At 39.3% G+C, this 23,191-nt stretch overlaps 1 protein-coding gene across 6 annotated transcripts in view; it reads left to right on the top strand.

The window, feature by feature from the left end:
- LOC121964149 (discs large homolog 1-like protein) overlaps positions 1–23,191 on the top strand; it is a 136,744-nt gene that overhangs the window by 90,715 nt on the left and 22,838 nt on the right. For all 6 annotated transcript variants that reach the window (XM_088077502.1, XM_042514371.2, XM_042514381.2 and 3 more), the window contains 3 exons: positions 1,348–1,504; positions 2,282–2,384; positions 18,031–18,145. In XM_088077502.1, coding sequence (XP_087933628.1) covers positions 1,348–1,504; positions 2,282–2,384; positions 18,031–18,145 — 375 coding nt within the window. The remainder of the gene's footprint in view (positions 1–1,347; positions 1,505–2,281; positions 2,385–18,030; positions 18,146–23,191) is intronic.

Here is a 23,191-nt window from a genome sequence, read left to right as displayed (position 1 = left end):
TCCCTTATTCTCTCGTTCATCTCTTTCTCTTTCTGATTAGTTTCTTGTGCAAAGGAAGGATTATGGGTTTTGATAAATGTCCACCACAGTTTCAAGAATATCTGCTTTCTCTCTAAGCAGGAGATTTCAGGTGAAAGGTGTGATCATTTATTCATTTGTACTGTAGAACGAGGGATGCACTGATTCAGCTTTTTCTCAATCTCAGCACAAAAAGCTTATATTGGGTTTATTTGTTGAAACTGACTATCTCTGCTCTCATATTGTCAAATTTAATATCTGTATGCTGTACCATACTGCACAGAACTCACGGGGACCATTTTTATGTAAGGTAGCATGAGGCCGGGGATTGTTGTGGTATTAAAATGCCGCTTGCACACCTTAATGAACGTAACTAAGAGCTGAAACACAGAATTTTAATAACAGAGAAACAGTTTTTAAAGTGGATCCATCACATCTGGATACTTATCCAGTGGTTTCACATTTGTTCATTGTTCATTGATTTTAGTCAGAGAGGCTACACAGGGATTATATGCAAATTTTACACATGAACAGTGTATGTATTATTTAAAAGTACCTCCATAACTGACTAACAGATAATCAGTTCTTTTTTTGCATCAAACATGATAGTGTTTATGAAATAAGGGTGACTTGATGTTCCAGTGGTTGCCTCACAAATAGATGGACATTCCTTCATTTTTGTCTTAAATGTGTTTTTGCATATTTTGAACTGTGTTGACTTGGATTTCTTTCATGTTTGCACCTGATGTCAGAAGACATTCAGGTTTTGCTGATTTGCGAAAGAATCAAACTATGTACAAACAGAGTGAGAAGTGTGTGTTGAGGAAAATCTGCTGGTGCAACAAAACTGAAACAGTGCAGTACTGACATCTGCTGGTCATTGTGGGGAATAATCCAAAGTTTACATTGTCAACATTAAACATTCTGAAACCATTAGAATATAAACTCCGTAGTTACTTCTAAATCCAGCTGCAATATTTTCATGTTTAATTCATGGGCATGTTGTAATAGAAATGCTCTTCTCCTTGCCTCACTTGTTCACATGTTACAACAAAACACAGCTAAACTTGAACTAAAGATCATAAAAGCAACAGGTGCTGTCTTAATAACAACTGATTGATCAAATGTCATCCTAAATTAACATTCCTGTAAAACTGATTAGTACAAAAACTTAAATTATGCTAAACTTAAACTTACTGCTTAAACTTAACTAATGTGTGCCATACACTTTCACTCAAACCTTGTGTGTGTGTGTGTGTGTGTGTGTGTGTGTGTGCGTGTGCGTGTGCGTGTGTGTGTGTGTGTGTGTTTCATTTGTGTTTCCTTCAGGGAACCCAGGCGGGTGGTTCTCCAGCGAGGGTCAACAGGTCTCGGTTTTAACATTGTAGGAGGGGAGGATGGAGAGGGAATCTTCATCTCCTTCATTCTCGCTGGAGGTCCAGCTGATCTCTGTGGAGAGCTACGAAAGGGAGACCGCATCCTGTCGGTATGAGCAAAGACCTCTTACTAACAGTAAACATAAATATATAACACAAGCACTGTTATTAAACACTACTATTAAATTCTCAAATTATACCGTTATTGCTGTTAAGAGTGACATCCTGTTTGTTTATTTTCCCTCTGATCCTCCACTTTCTGAATTTTCTTCTGTACATTATTGATGTGGAGTCACACGAGTCAGAATAACTGAAATTTTCTCTAGACTTGAATATTTTTTAACTTAATACAATGCAGTTTTGCATTCTTTTACACAGCTATCTGAATTACAAGAGCCATTTTCTGTAACTGGTATTATTTTCCATGCACATTACCAGTCAGTCACCACTGAAGGGTGATGATGATGGGTATGTGTGTGTGTGTGTGTGTTTGTGTGTGTGTGTGTGTGTGTGTGTGTGTGTGTGTGTGTGTGTGTGTGTGTGTGTTAAAGCTGTATTTTTGTTTGATGAAAGTGAAATATGACTTTAATTTTCTTCAGACAGGATTCAAACGGGATTTAGTCCTCAGACTGGAGAGGCACCGTTAATCCCTGCAGAATGACTTTGAGTGTATTATGATGAAAGCACTGACATTGAATGATTTTATGCATAAAACAAGCCTTCACAAAGTACACACATACTAGATACATATGACTGGTCACCTGTGAGTTATTGACCCACCAAGACATATAGTGTTCTTAATGGTGTGCTCATCTCACTTTACATTTATTACTATTGATCCAAGGAATGGGCTCTAATTTTCTGTGTGTTTGTGTGTGTGTGTGTAGGTGAACGGTGTGGATCTGTCCAGTGCAACACATGAGCAGGCAGCAGCAGCTCTGAAGAATGCAGGACAGACCGTTACCATAGTAGCGCAGTACAGACCTGAGGGTGAGTACTGCAGATGTACACAGAACATTAGCATCCAGCTCATGTACAGATTAATGCAAAGGAAAATCTAAATAGCATTTGCTACAGAACAGAAGATATATTTTTCAATCAAAGAGCAAATTAATTCCCCCTGAAAATCTTGTTTTTGCTGACCTCCAGTGGTTTAACTTCTCACCTTGCAGACGTGATGTACAGGTGTACTTCAGGACCCTTTACCATTGCTTTCGGGCGTGGTTACAGGTGCCACAGAGCACATTTATGATCACACCAATTAGTGAAGCTGAGTTTTGTTAGAGATGAAAAAGGCCTGAAGCTTTAAACAGAGAGGGTAGAGAAACAGTCTTGTGTTAAAGGAATACTTTACCTCAAAAAATGGTTATTTGTATATCAGTTACTCACTCTATGTTATGATGAATTTGTAAAGAAAACATTCTTTTTCTAGCAAATGCCTCCACGGTCAACAAAGAACCCCAAAATGGCAAACATTATTAATTAACTGGAGTAAATCAGGCCACATTTAATAACAGCAAAACTATATCAAAGCATCTGTTCACAAACTGTCACTCAGTGCATGCAGTATAATCCAATTCTTGTTTATCTAGTCATATACACAGTACATCCCAAACACGTGTTCCATTGAGCAGAGTTCAGGTGCATCACTCTTGCGTGCAAGTGTCGTAAACAGTAGGGTTTTAGCAAAATCACGTCTGTTTGGGAAACACTGAGCCTTTGACTGGATAAATGAGACTTGATTTATACTGTACAAGTTGAGTGTGAGTTTGTTATATGGTGTTTTGATGTAGTCTTACTGTTGTTGCAAGAGGCCCCTATTTGCTCCAGTTTTTTAAGAATGTTCAACATTTTTTGATTCTCCATCAACCATGAAGGCATGCAAGAAAAAGTTTTCTTTGCATTTTCAAAGAAATACAGAGTGAGTAATTAATATACAAATGATCATTTGGTGGATGAAGTGTTCCTTGAAGTCACTCTTTAATGATGATGTTATGGCCTCCGCTTCATCTCCTTCTTCTTTCTGTTTAATATCTGGCGGTTACTGTAGACACAGCAATCAGTGCACTGTTGCCACACACCGTTACAGCTCGCCACTCTGCAGGAAAGCCCAAAAGTTAATAAAATGTGTCTATGTTTAAAATTTGTTAACAAAATGCACTGTTTGTGGACATAGAACTAAATAATGAAGCCATCATAAATACTCATTTAAGATGTGATGCAGTGATGACACACTATGGTACACAAGGTGTTATTTTATTTATATACTTTATATATACACTACGGTTTGGTAAATGTACTATGTGCAACCTACACAATCACACACACACACACACACACACACACACACACACACACACACACGTACAAACACACTGAGGGGCAGAGTGAGATTTGCCAACTAGCACCAGCCTTGATATTTGTCTGCTGGGAGTGACTGAGAGGGCTGTAACCAAGGAAACCAGGTTATAACTGCTGATTGGCTCATCTAATAGGATTCTGTCATGGTTGGGGAGCTGGCAATAATACCTACACAAATGCGCACACACTTACACGCTTACATGGCTTCAGGTCCCCTGGCCCCTTTCTGGTTATCAGCCATGTATTATTCACTCAGAGAGGTTCCAGGAACATGTTTCTATTGGCAGACTAGAGCGTAACACACAGGATCACAAGTCCTGTAAAGGTCTTAGGAGAAATTAATTTAAACTCATTAAATGAATCTAATTCAGCAATCAAATGGAACTCATGAAGTTGTTTTTATGACATGGGATGTCGTGCACACAAAATTGTGAACTTGGAACTCTCCAAAAATTTCCTTTTACGAGGTTGTGAATACCACTGGAGAGGGTTGTTCATATGGACTCCTCACAACTCCATTTGAATGCAGCATAACTTCTAGCCCTAGAAAATGATTTAGTTCTCCTGCATATGTTTAGTAATTCTAGATGTTGTATTTATTCATCAGGTTCATTAAAATTCTAGGTAGCATAGTTTGGCATTGTGAAATCCTGCAGATACCCTGCATATAGTTAATGTATGGACTCTGATCTTTGGAGGCCGTTTGATGAGTTTCAGGCTTGTTTTAAAGGTTAAAAACACATCAGTTGACCAGCTTGTGTTTTTTTTTTTACATCATTAGCTTGAAATTAAGGATCTGGATGTCACATAAAAGAGAACAGACTCCTACGATAAATAAATCGTCAACAACAAGTCAACAGTTTGGATTTCACTCCTGAATTTGAGAATTGAGAGTGTCAGCATCAACATGAACACTTTAATTTTAGAGAAATTGAGGAGAGCTAGAATATTTGGGAGTAAAAAATTGCAGTTTAAGCCAGGATGTGGCCTAGAAATGGTACAGAGTAATTACAGTTTAGGTAAATGCATTCGGAGGAAGGTCTTCCTGGATGTGGATGCAAATAGCTGATAGCTCTGTTCATATGGAAAGGGGGCAAAATTCATTAAGATATAGAAGGCTGCCAGAACATAATGAAGTTCCCAGCAGCTGCAGAATGCAAACGGGTACGGGAAGCTTATGGAAATAGCATAGAGATATAAGCCATACATCATGCAGGAAACCATAATGTATGGATTATGAATGCTAAAACCTTGTACAAGCATAATGTATGCATCTAATTCTAATTACAACAGAAGAAGTATGTTTAAATAAAGACCACAATGAAGTTTGAGGTTGTAGAAGTTAAACTAATGCTGCAAAAAAGAAGAATGCACCAGTGGGGGGCCTAGATCACACAAGCATGACTATGGCCATAATCAGGCTTGGTACAGTAGGTACAGTATATTGATTTCCCATTACAACCTGACATTTTGACATTTTCTCTGCTCTATTAGACATAACAGCTGCAGCTGTTTCATGAAAGCTTGTTGCTATTATAAACAGTAACATCAAAGTCGGAACTTTAAAATATAGTGCAATGTTTAGAATAATTTTTAGTTGCATTCATTTTCACATACATGAGATATGTTTTGGCACTGATCACCAGGAATGTATTTTGATTCATCAAGTACAACTCAGGTATCGTTGAGTTATTAAACATTTTGGAATTCACTTTAGTCTTAGGTTTAAGTGTAACCACAAAAATGAGAAGATTATAAGCTACACAGACATCTGAAAATGGACTCCAAACACTTGACACACTATTATAAAACTCAGAGGAAAGCTTACGTTCATTATGGTGGCATATTGTTAATCTGGTGTTTGGTTGTACCTGGTGACTACTTTGGCAGAAATACCAGCAAGAACATCACTTCATTTCATAGGAGTTGGCTTGTGTCCACTCTAGTGTAAAGTCAGATCAGCACCATGGACAGCGCCCTAAGCTCATAAGGAATACTACACTAGAAATCTTTTAGTATCAAACTCTTCATCTAACATCACATATAGTCATCCATTTTTCTTCTCAATGTATTTTGTTAATGTGTTGTTGATATAGAAAAGAAGGAAGGTCCTTGGGGAAATATCAGAAATGCTCCTTGTGTCATCAGTGTGTCTGTGTTTGATTGACAACAGCTAGTAGGCTTACCTCTGGCAGGAAAACAAGAGACAAAGTAAACATACTTGCACTGTAGTCACAACAAGTCATGGTAGACAGCATGTTGTTAGTGATTCTGGAGAGTCAGGATAAAGCATAGCATAAAACCGAACTTATATGCTGGTGAATATGCTGCAGCTAATTAGCTATCTAGTTTGCAAACTGACAAAACAATCTAATTTTTCCCTTGTGACTATTTGTTTTGTTGCTCATTCAACAAGCAAAGGTGCAGGATAAGATTTGTTTTCATGTTTGTAAGTTAGTTAAGGAGCAGACTTTTGCAGGAATGCTACTATACACCATTAAAGAACACTAACAATATGCATGGATTGATGGGCTGCATGGAAACAAGTTATGTAGAACAGTTTCCCAACAATATTATCAATATCAAATAAAAAACACAGGACATTTGAGATACAGAACAGATATGTTTGCTGTGAAAGATTGTAAAAAAGTTATTTATAGGGTTCCCACAAGTCCTTGAAATCCATGAAACACACTCTAACTCACAGCTTGTCAAATACTGAGGTCAGTGGCCCTACACATCAAAATATGAAGCTATACCACAGTAGTTCCACAGAGCGCCAAGAACTGCTGCAGCCCGGGTCATCTCATGTCGCTGCTAGTGATGCCTCAGTATGTCAGTGTCTGACGCTGAGGGCCACTGACCAAGCATCAGTATTAGATGAGCAGGAAATAACACCAACTTGGAAAGTGCTTGAATTTATATATTTTGTCCAACAATAGGAACTTGTGTTCTTTTGATATTCTCTGCCATCATTGTAACAAAGTACAATTGAAAAATATGCACACATTCAAGCCATGTCTTTTTGATTTATTTTTTATACGCTTCTGCAAGGCCTGCTATTTCTCATTATCAAAATCCTCGGTGCTGTTACATTAAATAACTCTCAAGTTGAGTGTGAGTTTGTTAACTCTGAAATCCATTTCTCTGCTATTATATGTACAATATGGTCCAGACTGCTCTGTTAGAACATATTCATCAAGAATTGGCCTATTTCAGAGCTACATTTTAGGGCTACTCTTCATGTATTCTCAAGATTTTGGTGTTTATTGAAAACATTTTTAAAAACTGTCTTTTAAAATCCTGCAGATAGTCAACAGATCAGAGAATCAGAATGGTTCGATGGTCTGTTGGTTTGGCTCGGTCCAGCTCTTTTTTGGCATAGTTTGGTGTTATATTGGGCATCTTCCAGTGACAACGCTCAGTAGGTATCAAAGGTGGTCCAGCTGGCCTCACTAAGAGCCGACTGTGCTGTAGCCTGGTTTTAAAGGTTAAGGCTTTTCCTGCTCAACAGGCAAGAAACTAGGTGCAATGGAGCATTTTTGCTCACATGCTGACCCTCAAGAATGGATAGGTCAGTCAAAGATCTCTGTGTGTCTGTCTGTCCGTGTCGTGACTCTTATTTGTGACTGTTGAATGAACTTTATATCCAACCTTCTGTCCACGCTGGGCTTTGGTCAGCACTATGGGTGTGTGTGTGTGTCCATCTGAGGTCCATGTTTGTCCCATTCCTGTGGCGATAGCATGCGGTAACCAGCAGTGCTCCCTCTGTTTCACACACACACTTCCTGCCAATGAGAGAGGAACTCATAATGACCTCCACCAGGAGAGGAAAAGTATCTCTGTCACTGTGTGTGTGTAGGTCTCCTCCTGTTATTTATATTAAATATGGTACCTGGTGTACCCAAGCACAACACTGCTGTGTGTGTGTGTGTGTGTGTGTGTGTGTGTGTGTGTGTGTGTGTGTGTGTGTGTGTGTGTGTGTGTGTGTGTGTGTGTGTACTTGCTTGGGCAGAGACACGGTTGATTTAAGCTGATGCAGCAGATATAGATCTGTGTTTATTTCAAGTACAGCAGATGGAGAGTGTTTGTCTGAGAAAACTCTTCATGCTGCATTAGTTCTGCCGACATCCCCCATCACGTTTCAGGCTATTTAAAGCCAGTCTTATATATCAGACCTGTGGCTCCAAAATGTGTTGGTCCCCAAATGCATATGCATACCGCCAGACAGGCTGTGTTAGAGATTTTCTCCCAAAATCTCCATCTGTAGGATTAATAAGATATTATTTGGTGCAAATTAAACTGCACTTAGATTGCATTGCAGAGAATTGGGAGCAATTTATGAGCAAATTAGATTGGCAGAGAAAGATTTGTCAAAAATTATCTTCAGACAATTTTAAAAAACATACTTGGATATTATCTTATTAACTTGACTCTATAAATATTCATTCATTGATTATCATGTTCTCTGATGTAAGAGCAGCATTTGGCTAAAGAGGTATAAGTGGAGAAAATTAATTTCTTTTCTCTTTCCAGGGAGACGATAATAGAGCATATGACAGGACAGGGAAACTTTAAAACATTAGCACAAAATACTCAGAATACTCCACTGATTTGTCTTTATGCTTCAATAAAATTATCAGACAGTTTTAATATAACAAGAGTTATCACCATTTTCTTTATTCTACACATTTTTTTCCTTGTCAAAAGCTGGCACAAAAATTATCCACAATGTAACCCAACTGCTGACAGTTCACTCAAGTATTTGGGTGGGCTTTGCTGGTAGTGATTAATATAGCCTGGAGCCTATAGCCTGCAGCAGAGATGAGGAGCAGGCTACATAGGCCTGCTAAGCTCACATCTTTCTAACTGCAGGTTGTTTTCATTTTCAAACTTGTAGTCTTACAGACTCCCCAAATTTTGTAAGATTTCACAAAGCTCCGTTTGGAGCCACAAAAGAGGTCAAAATCATACAACTTTTTTTCTCCATTTAAGCAGGCAAAATTAATCTCCTGACATTAGGTTATTAGGTCACCTGACAGAGCTGAAACACATAACAGCTATGCACTATATTGGATTTTTTTTCTGATATCCATTGTGCCAATATAAAACAACTCATTTGGCATTTGATGTTAGTAGATCTACTTTATATCCCCCACCTAATTTTAGTGATCATCAAATTTCTTCTTTCGTCGTGGACAAACTACACAACAAATACATTTTTATTATGCATACTCTTATCATGATGCAGCAGATGGAGCTTTTCAATTTATTTAATATTCATTCATTGTGCAAAATAAGAAAAATACTGCAATTTAGGGTTGATGTTTAAAACAATAAAATATCAGTTACATAGCAATAAACATCTAAAGTTAGCTAACATTACTCTTACTGGTCATACCAGACCCACTGAGGCTGTAGCAGCAACCATAGGTATTGATTTTTGGGGGGATGCAGGGGATATTTCCCCCTCAATATTTAGCGCATGTGCATTTGTCCAAAAAACATGGAAGTAATAGAGGACTTTTGTTTGACAAAAGTAAAGACATTTACACCTCACAGTTGTGCCTAACAATTCACCATAATTGCAGGAATTAGGTGCTGAATCTTTGGCAGAGAATCCCAAAATCCCTTGTTTCATGTGTCCCCCCTGAATGTTAAAACAAAACTTAAGCCCTTGAGTAAACCTCTGCGAGTGTAGTTTTGCTAATGACCTAAAACTTATCGTGTAAAAGAAAGATTGTGTTGTTTCTTGTATGAAAAACTGCACACTCTGAAACAACAATTTTTTTTTTTAACAAGATAAATCCACACATAAATGAACAAAGTCAACAGTATATTGAAGAATAATCATCAAAAGGATATGTTAAAACTGAATTAGTAAAACCACTGTAATATTTAAACCCAACAGTATTTTTCTGAATAAACACCTGCCATGTTGTCTGAAAGTGTTGCTGCTTCACTTCCCAGTTCTTAAATAGCTAATACAGCTGATCAGGAACATATCTGGATGTTCATTAAACAACAAAAATGCCGCAGTATTGACCATTGAACATGGCCTCCTCCCGTGCCGTAAAGTTTCCTGATGTGGGACTGGTAATGCCTGCAGGTTGACAGCAGTATTAGTCACCAGGATTACACAGTCACAGACACACACTTGTGTGTCACACGCATACTGTACACACACACGACACACACACAGAGGCGGTGTCTGTCAGCAGTAATACTGAGGTGATGCAGGGAGGATTATCTTCACTTTTGTTAGCCTGCTTATTACACTGTGTGTGTGTGTGTGTGTGTGTGTGTGTGTGTGTGTGTGTGTGTGTGTGTGTGTGTGTGTGTGTATGTGTGTGTGTGTGTGTGTATGGTGGTAGTGGTGGTGGTGCACCAGTTGTTAAGCAGAAGATTAACAGCAGCTCTATATCCGAGCTTTCCGACACAAAGTTGTGGGAACATTATCTGCTGAATACATACAGTAGGCTGCTCTCTTCTCTTTTCCTACATCACTTTATCGCTCAGTTCTTTCCTCTCTGCACTCTTTCCTTCCTCTCCTTTGTCCCTCTCCTTCCTCTCCACCTGTCAGTGCCTTCTCTCCTCCCCAGTGTTACTGGTGTTTTCAGTAATGGCCTGACTCACCACTCACACAATGTGGTTTGGGGGTTTGGAGGCGTCACTTGTAATGGGAAGATGACTGATATGAGATTTGCAGCGTGAGGCCGCGTCACTGTCATGCTGGGGCTTTTATTCGCTGCCAGAGATGAAACACATTTGTCAGTCTTGACATTTAAACTTAAAGTCTGTACATTAGTATAAGACATCTCTCTTCTTTTTTACCCCCTTTCCTGGTCTCTCCTCTCATCTGTTCCGTAATCTGATCCGGTAATCAATACCAGTATAGATTACTGTACTGTATCATATCAATTATAGATGAGCCTCCTCCAGCAATGCTATTTTTAGAGCCAGAGCCTCATTGGATCGATTCTGGTATGCTTTAAAAACAGATTTACTAGATGGAGGATTTGTTGCTTTCATTTGATTCGATATAAGAGGTATATGTGTGCAAACATGAGTAGAACGTCTGAAAAGAAGGTTTTAACAACTCGCATGCTCCTTTCAATACATCTCATCTCTCGTAGTCTGATATGTACATCCACTAAATGATTAAAATCTAAGTATAGCCCATATAATGCCTCTGAAGTGTAGATAATTAGACTGTATTCATCCCCTTGGAGGAATTAGATTTTTGCAGCTGCAGAAGTAAAAGGATTCACACAGGAAAAATGAAAAGAAATAAAAAATTATGCAGCTAAAGTTAAAGGTGCCCTGTAGAGTTTTTTTGCAAACAAAGCTAGTGTTGCTCACCAAAATACATTGTATGTTTCCTTGAGGCCTGATAAATGTTTCCTTGCTCCTAAAACATCTGCAAACCCACATTGCTACGCTTGTCTGCAAGTTGCTGCCACCACCTGTCCATCAGTGGAATAATGGCAGTTACAATGTGCGTAGTAAATGTCATTTAAAAAATGGCCCCACAGCGCTACCAGTGGTAAAATAATCCACACTGTACCTTTAAATGTTGCATAAGCAATACAAAGTTCAAATGTTGGAGCAATAATAACGTTTAATAAAACACAAAAGTTATTCTCTATCCTGCAGGAAGGTAGATAATGGGGATTTAATAATCTACGGTACATGCATGATTCTACAAATAGAGCTCTGATTCAATATTAGAAAGGGTGATCCAAAAGGGAAAGAGTGCTGCAATGCACACAACCCTAAAGATGCCCGTGTCCAGCGGTACTCTGTTGGATAGCACTGAAGCTGCACAATGCAGAGAAGGTCTCTGCCAGCTGCTGAATGGAGGAACAATGCTCCTCTGGGGAGAGGAGAGGAGAGGTAAATGAAGGAAAGAGGGAATATGAGCCCCTGAGCCATTAGTCTCTGTCACCACCCCTCCCCCACCTCTTCCTCTCCGTATCCTCTCCTCCTCCTCCCTGTCTCTCTCTCCATTATGTCTTGTTTTCTTTCTCCATCTCTCTCCTTCTCTCTGTGTCTCCTTAATCTGATAATGCTGCACTGAGGTGATGTGTGTTGACAGAGACGGTTAGATGCTGATCAGGCGAACTTCATATGTGGTGATATCGGTGCGTTGCGGCATCTCTGTTGGGGAGTTTGACATCCAGAGAAAGAGGCAGCTTAAGCAGGAGTGTTTGTTTGATGGAATTGTGGACTGCTGACATTGACGTGATAAAAAGTCACTTTTTAAAACAGACACACACACATATATATTTAAGTTTTCTTATAACCCTGGAAAAGAGAAAATCAAATGTCAGACAGAGAAAAAATCTTCAAGTCTTAAAAAATAGAGACTGAAAGTGGAGATGGAGTGAGAGTAAGAGACAGATGGAGACACAGACAGACATAAATCATGCAGAGCAGAAAGAGTCCTTATACATATGAAGGCAGATGCTATGGTCTTTTTTTGGTGTTGCTCTTTTCAAATAAATGAAGGGAAAATCCATTCAAGGAAAATGAATTGAGCTTTTAATTAAGCCTCCCAAAAATCAATATTCAAAATGCTTGGTCAAGCTTTACCGTGTGTGTGTGTGTGTGTGTGTGTGTGTGTGTGTGTGTGTGTGTGTGTGTGTGTGTGTGTGTGTGTGTGTGTGTGTGTGTGTGTGTGTGTGTGTGTGTGTGTGTGTGGCGTGCAGACCAATTCCCAGGCCAAAGTAGGGCAGGAGAGCCTGGCATCGACTCAACTTCCTGCATGAGTGACCTGAGGAAACAGTGCGTGTGTCTGTTGGTGAGTGTGTGTGCATGCATGTGTGTGTGTCTCCGCCCTACAGCAAGCTGCTGTCAGAGAGGGGGAGGAGCAAAAAGAACGCAACCAGCGAACGAGAGATAGAGAAAGAGAGAAGTGTAGTAGAGAGAGAGAGTTAGCATCTGTTGTTTCTGTGGCAGCTGAGCAACACTGATTTCACTCACATCCTCTGTGTGCCACACACTGCTGCATACCTACACACACTTGTCTTCACACACACTCATCTTTCTGCCCTGGCTTGCTCACATGCTGGAGCTGGCATTAGATCTTCATCATTATCTCTCTCTTTTTCACACACACAGACACACACACACATCTGCTCTCTCTCTTTTTTTTTCATCTCATTCACATCCCAGGACTGTAAGCAGCAAAAAATTCAATTCTCACACGCACTGACACTCATCCGAAAGCACCGTGCCGGCATCATATCGTGCGGACGTTGTTGAGCCTGCCTGTCTGCCAGCAGCACGTGAGTACAGCTGAGCGAGAGTTGGAAGAGCGGAACTGATTTACTTGTTCACATCCTGCCTCTACTAACACCCTGGCATCACTGCCTTTAGTTTAGGAAGTGTTTTGGGGAGTGATTGTGACAGTAATGTTGGACTGAAAAGGACAGATGATGTGGTGACACTGATATCTCACTGATGACCAGTGGTGCAGCATTAACATGCTGGCTCCTATGCTGTCTTTGGTCTAGCGACTTTTGCAGCGCAAGATTATCAGTGATGCAGAAGCATTGGTCTTTTTTGTTCTCTTTTTTCGCATACTTCTGCTGAGATGCTGGATTTGGTTTTCAAGACTTGAAAAAAGGGCGACAAAGTCTGCAGCTCTGACTTCTCAACACTAGCTTTGGTGTTAAAGCTGAGGATGATCAGAGCTGCAGCCACAGCCTTTGTCTTTCTCCTCAGGACTCAGTAATATCGTAGCTGTAACACTGCCTATAGATCACAAACAAAAACAGCAGCTCTATACTGTTTTTGTTTCTGTCTTTTCCTGCATCTGATTAATAAACTTTCACTGTTAGTCTTTATTCCTCTGTATCAGATGTGGTTTTGCTGCAGTTCATCTAAGCTCAATCACAGTCAATCTGTTTCCTTTTCATTCTGTCTTGGTGTCTCCCTCCCACTCTATCTGTTTCTCTTCCTCTTAATCCCATAATGCTGCATTGAGGCGATGTGTGTTGACAGGGACAGTTAGATGTGATGAAAGTTCGTACAGTATCTGCTGATGTTGATGTGTGATCCCTCTATGGTGTTGACCAGTGAGACAAACACAAATTGAAGTCGAATCCATCCATTTGTAATGGATTCGAGCTGAGATTAGTAAATGTACTGGGGTCGGCAAAGATATTTTAAAGGTTAAAGCAAGACGTGGAATTCTCTGCAAAAGGGCATTTTGATCCTGAGATTGGAGGCATTTGTGGTTCCATATGAAGTGCAAAGCCTTGCTGTCTGCATTTAACACTTGGGCACATCCAAATGATCACTGTCAACAAAACAAACCCATTAAAGCTATTTTCCAGAACATCAGTATGTAAAAAAACAAGAGTGATGATGTTACTTCTGTATGTCAGTGATTTCAGATGTGTGTAGCTTTGAGCCATTTCAGTACAGTGTAGTTGTTAGTGTCTTTTGAGCATCAATGTGTCAGGTTAATGGATGCTCTGGGGGGAAATCAGAGCTGAGATCTGGGTGTTGAAGGCTGGTTTTTGACAGTGGTGAGAGGCGGAGAATGTGTGCAGAGAGGTAAACAAGGAAATGAAAAATAGGGAGAAAAATTGGAAAACTCAGGAGATACTGCAGGTTCCAGATCTGTGTGTGTGTTTGTGTTTGTGTTTGTGTGTGTGTGTGTGTGTGTGTGTGTGTGTGTGTGTGTGTGTGTGTGTGTGTGTGTGTGTGTGTGTGTGAGTACATGACTGTGTGTACCTCGGGTATGATTGAATTACTCAGGGTTAATTAGATTCTGTAGTCCACAGTAATGGTTCAGACACACACACACAAACACACACAGACAGGGACATCCTTCAGATTTTGCAGGCTTATTGCCAGCGGCGTTGTCAACCGTGTTTTAGTTCAGAGGTTTCTGGGAAGCTGTGTGGTGTTAGGAGATCAGAGGACAGTCAGTAAGGATTTATTACACACTTATCTGCTGTTTGTTCAGCCACTCTGAATCAAAAACATCACAATTCACTGTCATTGTCAGACAGCAATCTGCTGGTTAAAAGTATATTTTTTTACTTTCTACTTTTTTTCTGCTAGAAGAGGACCCTAAAAGCCACATGGGCACATTAAAGAATGCATGATCTGCATTTCCATAAATAATGTACATTTATAATTAAAGAGGCACAATGACATTTTTATGACCACTTGAAAACAAAAATGGGTCAGAAACTTAAGTGTTTTTGCAGCATGTAGCAGGAAGGATACTAAAGCTCAGGGCTGCTTTGCTGAGTGTGTGAGCGAATCATTGCACTTTGCATTGATTGGCCAAGCGGTTGCTCTCTCGCAATTTACTACTTGTCATTCAGCTGAGACGGGGATACATTTGGTCCTGGCAATTAAAACTGAAAGCACTGTTTGAAAATTCATTCTTGTATGTGTGTGGAAAACACCAGCAAATATATTTATTAAATCTAAATTTGGACAGGGTTAAGGAAAATATATATGTTATTGTTTTGATTCCAGCTTTGTGTTTTTCTAGTGGGTTAGTTTCATTGCATTCAATAAGCAAATATAAGCTGACTAACCAATAACTGCTGCTCCAATGACGCTATGTCACACCCCTGCTGAGCCACTTGAACACCACTGTGTGAACTCAGTGTGCATGTTTAATGTGACGCTTGTGTTCAGAGCAGACTGTTTTGTCACTTACAGCTCACATGTATGATGACTTAACGTGGGTTTACAGTATTACGTCAGCTGTTCTCATAAAGCAATTCACGTTCAAATCTGTGTTATGTTTGTGGTTTAACAGTATGTTTCACAGACCGAAACCCAATTTTGGTTGTCTAATAGATGTATGAAACTAAACATTTTGCTACTTGAAGGAAATAAGTGATAAAAAAGGGAAGACGGAAATGGTTGAGAAAAATATACATTGATAGGCAGACCTCAGAATCTCTGCTTCATATCTCAGATTTGTATGTTGTGTTGAGGCCGTTACTTCTTGTCTGTTCTGACCTATAAGTGGTGCTCAGTACCTGACTTCCATTCTTTGTTCAGGAAGTTCCCAATAAACACATAAATTGAAGCCAAGGCAGAAGTGCCTTAAACCTGTATTCTTTCTAATGGCCAGCACGGAGCAACTTCACTGGTTGCAAAAAGAAGTCCGTAAACACTAATCCTTAACTCATAACCCTTAACCCATAACCTGTAACCTTAACCCTTATATACCAGTCAATGAGAGGATAACCCTACTTCTCACTTGATTTATTTCCCGAATTAACATTTTCCAAATGAATTTATGGTCTCAGTTGCTAGTTTTATGTTTTCTTCAATACAGCATGTTTATTCTGTACATTATGATCCCGTTTACAGTAAAATGGACAATAAAACAGGGTATGCTTTAGGGAGTCGCCTCCATGGCAATGTCCTCTGTTCTTAGTCAACTCAACCCTCGCTCCTCCACAGCTCCACCCTCTCATCCAAATATGGCTAAAAAAAACCAAAAATGTCAAACTTTAGGCTTCAAAATGGTAATCCACAAACCAATGGGCGACATCATGATGGCCATGTCCGCCTCTTTTATACAGTCTGTGCTAACTCTTTCATCCCATCAGTGACACCTGATCCACATACAAGAGGCTGCTCACTCTCTCTTAGCTAAATCAGTTATTTCCATGGACACTGCAGGATGAATTAAATATATACTCCTTGCATTTATGAACAACAAAACATCCAGCAAAAAGAGATGTGTAAACAGATTTTAAAAGTTCAAGTGAGGTATCAAGTTCTCAAACTTGCTCTGTGTGTGTGCGTTTTTTGTGTGTGGATAATTGTGTAAATGTGTGTGTTTATGATGATATTGACATGGACTGGGTCTGATGTAACAGGAGTTAATATTCAGATCAAACAGACTGTTAGATTATGGCTGTAGAGAATTTGTCGACACCTCAGTGCTTGCGTCTGCATGTCTCTGAATTTTTGTGTGTGTGTGTGTGTGTGTGTCTTAAAATGTGTATGTGTATGTAGCAAAGCAGGATAGTCAAACTACGGCTGTGTTTTGGTAAGAATATGGCTATACAACACGTTTCATGATACATGAGTTGCGATTTAATATATTGTGATATATTGTGATACTGTAAGCAAGATGATATTATGTGATTTTTTTAATTTTAAATTTAATTTAAACTAACTGAAAAAAACACAACCATGCATACAAAAAGTTTTCTATGCAATGATAACAGTGGAAAAATTTATTGATATTTATCAAAGTCTCTGTAATATCCTACATCACAATACTACTTTTTGAGCAACCTGAGCAAAGGAATAAACATTTGAGTGAAAAATAAATATTTAAAGTACTTGCAGGATTCCTAAGTTGAACACGCTAAGAAAAAAGTAACAGTTTAAAATCAATATGGTGTTTTAGAGAATCTACTGCATATAATATGACTAGAGCTGGTGTGATATCAGATTTTCACTGCACACACAAAAAAATGCTATCAGTCAAATTCATCTTTTATTTTGCTCATTATGCATTTTGTCTTTTTTTCTGCAAATGAATTACACTCAAAATACAAGTGTTGGGAGGTGAAGAGAGACTGTAACCATAACTGTGCTAAATTGTTCAAAAAGAGCAATTACACTCAGTGGATAGTGAAAATAGTTCCAGGAAGACAATGCGAGAACTGAGAGAAATGGAAATTATATAAGAGGCACTGGATTAATGACCTGATATATGTATTATTAACATGATGTCGATATCTAATTTTTAAATATTACAGTTATCATCAAGACTGGTAAATTGCAACAACCCTATATCACACAATATAACACAATTTAGTGATCTTTCAGAATTTTCTTACACTCTTACACTAAGTCCAACACTGAGAATCTCTTCTGCACTTGAACACGGGAAACAAACTTCTTGCAATTTTCATCACATCTCAGAATGAATCTTCGTACTACAGCCATTTGTAAGAAATGTGTTTAACACAGTGTGTAAACCCTCCGACACCATTAAAGCCATGTTTGTTCATGCATCTGCTCCTCTCTTTGATCTACGAACTGTAACAATGTTTCTGAGCTACTGAGCAAAGATGATTGAAGCGTAACAAATCACTGTGGCTCAGCTGCTTCTGATGTGCAGTAACAGGTAGCTTGTAAATTATATTTTGTGTAGATATTTCAATAGTTACAGCATTATTTATAAAACCTGTCACCTGAAATCTGTGGGGTCTAACAGTGCTTATTGTCTTTTTGTGTGTGTGTGTGTGTGTGTGTGCGTGTGTAGAATACAGTCGTTTCGAGGCGAAGATCCATGACCTGAGGGAACAGATGATGACCAGCAGTGTCAGCTCCAGCTCAACGTCGCTCCGCTCCACACAGAAACGCACACTTTATGTCAGGTAACACACATACACATGCATACGCAGACACAAACACACACACACACACACACACACACACATAGCAGTCAGAGGTGACTGATTGTCTAGTGTCCTTGGGAGAGACACAACTATTATAAAGTCTTATCTCAGCTGTCTGCTCGACTTTTTGTGTGTGTGAGAAGCTGAAAGAGAGGTTATCACATTTAAAATCACAATTAGATTGTCTGGCAAGTACTGTTGAACACACAAACACAAACACATCCATTGCCCTGTCAACTCTCTCCATTCTGTGTATGTGTGTGTGTGTGTGTGTGTGTGTGTGTGTGTGTGTGTGTGTGTGTGTGTGGGTGTGTGTTTGAGTGTTCATCTGTCCTCTTGTCCTTGCCTGTCCTGGTTGTTTAGTCCTCTCTGAATCACCCCGTCCATCCTGACTTTCTTCCGCAGAGCCCAGAAGCAGTGTCAGTCCTAATCTAATACACTTTCAAGATCCTTTCTTCACAAGAATCACAGCATTTGAAATATTGATTAAACGCTCAGTCGCTGGGTCCAGATGAGTCACATAAGAGCTTTTGGGAGATCAATACAATGGAAAACAAAGACGGCAAAGCAGCTTTAATGATCACACTAATGATTAAATCCACTGGTTTGACTATGAGGAGACAAAAAAACATTTTTAGGTTGTATCAGATAAGATAAAATAAATCTGAGTAAACATCAGCTGTAGTCTCTGTCAGTAATTGACCAAAAAGAGATATTCAACTTGAAGCGCCTAGAGCAGCTGCATGAGAAAGCCGGAGCACTCTGGAAAAAATACAAAAACAAAAAAAAAAAACACTGGGTGTGCTGCTTTTTCTCTGGGAAGCTGTGTTCAGCTGCATTTGCTCTGTTTCCATTGTGAACAATGCAAAAATGATGCTGATGTTAAGACCCCATTTGACCCCAGCTTGATTTGGCCACATTCTTTAACCACTGTGTATGCTAAAGTTTCTTGGTCAACATTGAAGGGCCACCTACTCAGCTGATGTCCTTACATATCAATTCCCCACCAGTAGATGCAGCCGCTCTATGAACGGTCAGTACGACGTCTGCCCAGTAAGCACAAGCAGCAGCTGCTTAACAGTTTGAACTCGCCAAAATGGCTCATCTCAAAGGTGACAACACTGCCATGCTAACAGTTAGCCCTGTGTCTGTGTGTGTGCAGCAGGATGCCAGGTGAAAACAACAATTAGGTCTTTGCGAATGAAATTATGTCCGTGTTTCTTTGCATATGGAGCAGGGAAGTGAGATCTGATCATGTCTTCACTTATGGAGACACATTTTAAAGCCAGGTGTGAACAGGAAGACTGAGCTGTCAACTTGAGTACCCAAGACACACATTAATAAAACAGGCTCTAAATAGTTGAAGAACAGGATCTTAATTTTTAATCTTGTGCATAAAAAAGGATAAAAAAAAATCTGGTTTAGGAGTTAAAAGTTTAAATGCCATCATTTTTTATATCTGCCGTTGCATTAGCTATGTTTACTGCTTAGTAAACATATTGTTTGAGTTGGAGGATTTTCTTTTGTAAAGTAAACTGTGTCTCAGCCATGACTTATAAACCTAAGCTGGCACTTGGTAAATATTATGACAGACTCTTGGTGCTGGTAACATCACCTTAGCATCGAGACATGAGCACCCAAACATACAATGTTTGACTATCTTTTATGTTTGTTTTTATATCTGGTCCAAAAAGACTAAAAATACAAAGCTGAGAGGAAACTGCAGCTGACAAGTTCTGAACACGAAGGGAACATCTGACCTGAACTGTGTGCAAGTGGCCTGGAAGGAAAAGGCAGCAGCAGCAGCAAGAACACAGTCACCTTGAACCACTCACACTCTCTCATACACTGACTCACACAGGGCAGGGGTCACACTCTGTATATATAGGCAGCTAGAGGCCAAAGGTCACATTCAGCACTCTGGGAGCTGTAGTCCAACAAGTGTCAGAGTTTTTTTAGACTAACTGAGAAACAAGCTGATTACCTCGAACGAATTATTTTATTTAATATATGACTGAATTATGATTCTAGTGTTTATTTCATTCCATTTCATCAATGGCAGCAGACCCACAATGCAATGTTTTGTAAAACCTTGATTGACCTACTTGGCATACCCACGAATAAAACAAACGATCCTGTTTGTGAACTGTAGATTTAATAGAAAAACATGACATTGCAGCTACTTGCCGTCACCCTTGTTAAATCTTTAAGTAGTCCCCCATAGGCATGACTGAATTAGCATAAATTTAGTGTGCACTCACTGTTTTTATTTGGTTTTGGCTAAAAGTGAGTAGAAGTGGCCTGTCCTCCGCTTATTCGATGAAATGTGAAGAAGGAGTTCATTATCATGTTTCTGCACTGATTGTTATAATATCATGAAATGCTTTAAATTTATTGAGCTATTATTTTGATATGCAATTTTCTGCAAAAAGGAGGAGGTTAGCACAATGTTTCAGAGCTAATTATTACCAAAAACGTACCAACTTATGAGTCTATATGTGTGTCATCATGGCAAAATGTGGTCCTGGTGACAGCAATTGAAGCAACAATTACCAATCAACTGTTGTGACTATTTCGGCAGGTGTTTGTACCATTTGCCTGTCTGTGGACAGATTTTTTTAATAATGTAGTATCTGTACAAGATACATTCAGGTGTGTAGTTGAGATCACGATAAAGGCCAGATTGGAAGATGGGTGTGATCTGAACAAGGGCACTTAGTAGAGGGGGTACCAAGTAGAAAAGCCCTCCCCAAGTTACGCCCATGGCCAACATTGCTGTTTTGTGGCCACAGCAAGATGGTCTCTAGTTATACAAATATCACATTGCTGTAACAATGTTTTATGCTTGCCCTCTTGAAAAAGATATCTTAAGTCTCAATTAGACTTTTACCTGGTTAAATAGAAGATATATATGTATATTATTTTGGCAAAATTAAAGTAGCAATCCTTCCGACAGTGACCTTGCTTAGAGAGCAGTTACAGACACATGGTTGCAGTTTTTTTTACAGAACTATAAGCAAAACTTGATCAGTGTCAGATAGAATAACACCAAATCAGCAGGTTCACAGAAGAAAACCAAATGAGAGTCAGCTAATTACTAAGTTTCCCACATGCAGTTTTCAGCCTTAAATCCTTTTGCAGTGAATTTAACAGAAAGACATTCAAGTGCATTTAAGTACTTTTGCTTAATTCAATCCTTACCAAACAGATAATAACAACAATCAGTCTGCAGCCATCAACTTATCCAGCAGGGCTTTGAGTTATAGGGACAGCAAACTAGGGAACACATACCACCATTGGCACATGGTAGCTTCACCAGTGGCACACTAGCCTGCACACAAGCATTACGTGTGATAATAAGTGAAATAGGTCTGTGCTGGACTCAGAATCAGTATGATTATTTGACATTTCCTTTGCGTTTCATGTAAAGTCTGAAGTTTAAACAGGGTTCAGCAGGGTGTTCACTGTGACAGCGACATACATGTAATATAGTAAACAAGTTAACTGTGCTAACAAGAGATTAGAAAAGTTCAACAACAGTAAATTTACCACTTCTTAGCAGAAGAGCATCATGTCTGTAACTTGGATGTTTGAAGAGACTTGCAGGCGTCAGTACCAAAGAGTAGCATGAAAGTTAAGAGCGCTCACTCCGCAGCAAAATCTGGGGACCAAAACATCCCCAGAAGCACGGCTGCATTTCTTCAAATCTATGCCTCAGACAACAAAAGATTTTTTGACAAGCAAGGGACTTGACTATTTGATATAGCACACTGATTAACAAGAAATTTAAATAGTGGCATTTCATATCAAAAATTTGCCAACCCTTGAATTACATGCGTACATTGACAGTGCTAACATGCTCATGTTCACCGCGTTCACCATCGTACTTCAGCATGTTAGCACACTAACAGTTGCTAAATAGTTTTATATTTGGTCATAAACCAAAGTACTGAGCAAGTGAAAATTCTGATGTTATGATAGCAGTAGAGGAAAAGTTACCACAATTCATCAAGAGGGGACCATGGTCACTGTCAAACATTTCATGCCTTCAGTAGTCATTTAATAAAACAGAGCCTGCTGTAGTCGACTGTATAATTGTGAATTTTATAAGAAAATATGCACGTGTCAAACAATTATCATGACACCCCGTGTCAGTTAATCAATTTACATGCTGAATTTTGATGACGATGTGCCTCCAAGTCCTGTCAAAATCAGGCCAGGATCATTTCAAGGTTATAGAATGATATAGTAACCCCCCTCCATCCACATCATAAATCACTGTCATAGACGAAACTCCTTCATCTGGTTACTGCACATAAATGACCAATCAGCATCAAATATCAAAAAGGAACACTTAGACTGGCATCCAATTGGTCGAGGTGAGGCTGTCGGTGCGTGACAGATTGGGGGTGTCTGGTGCTGCGGGCTGCTGTGTGTGTTCATGCACATACATACATTGTATGTGTGTGTGTAGTGGGGTGTTTGTGGTATATGGTGTGTAAAATGAGTAAACAGACTAACCTTTCCTCAGAGGAAATGTCACAGAAGCAAGGTGACATATGTTCCACTGTCCTTTGTGTGAAAGGTGTTTGTGTGTGTGTGTGTGTGTGTGTGTGTGTGTGTGTGTGTGTGTGTGTGTGTGTGTGTGTGTGTGTGCTCCCCTTTTCTCATTTTACACTATTCCTATTTTAAAGTCAGCGTATGGCTCGATAGCTTGGCATTGCAGTTGTTTATGCACTGCACAAAGCTCCACCTGGAAAAGCAGCGGTAGCCACAAAGCAATGATAACATAATACAGTCTTTAGTTTTTAAAATCATTTTTTTATGGAGATGCTATTTTTACGTATTAGGATTTCTTTGTTAGCAGAGCAGAGGTATATATCGATTAGATTCAAAGTGCTGATATGTTATTGTAGTCTATGAGGATTTGATCAATAGATTTAAAACAGAATATTGATGCATTGATTGGAGTTTGAGGACTGTATGAAGGCATAGACTCGTGTCTCACTGGGTACTTGAAAATGA

This window comes from Plectropomus leopardus, chromosome 5 (genome assembly GCF_026936395.1).
Source record: "Plectropomus leopardus strain MGB_pleo_1.0 chromosome 5, ASM2693639v1, whole genome shotgun sequence".
Classification (NCBI taxonomy): domain Eukaryota; kingdom Metazoa; phylum Chordata; class Actinopteri; order Perciformes; family Serranidae; genus Plectropomus; species Plectropomus leopardus.
Note: the sequence above shows the minus strand (reverse complement) of the source record. Positions and strands in the feature narration are given on the sequence as shown.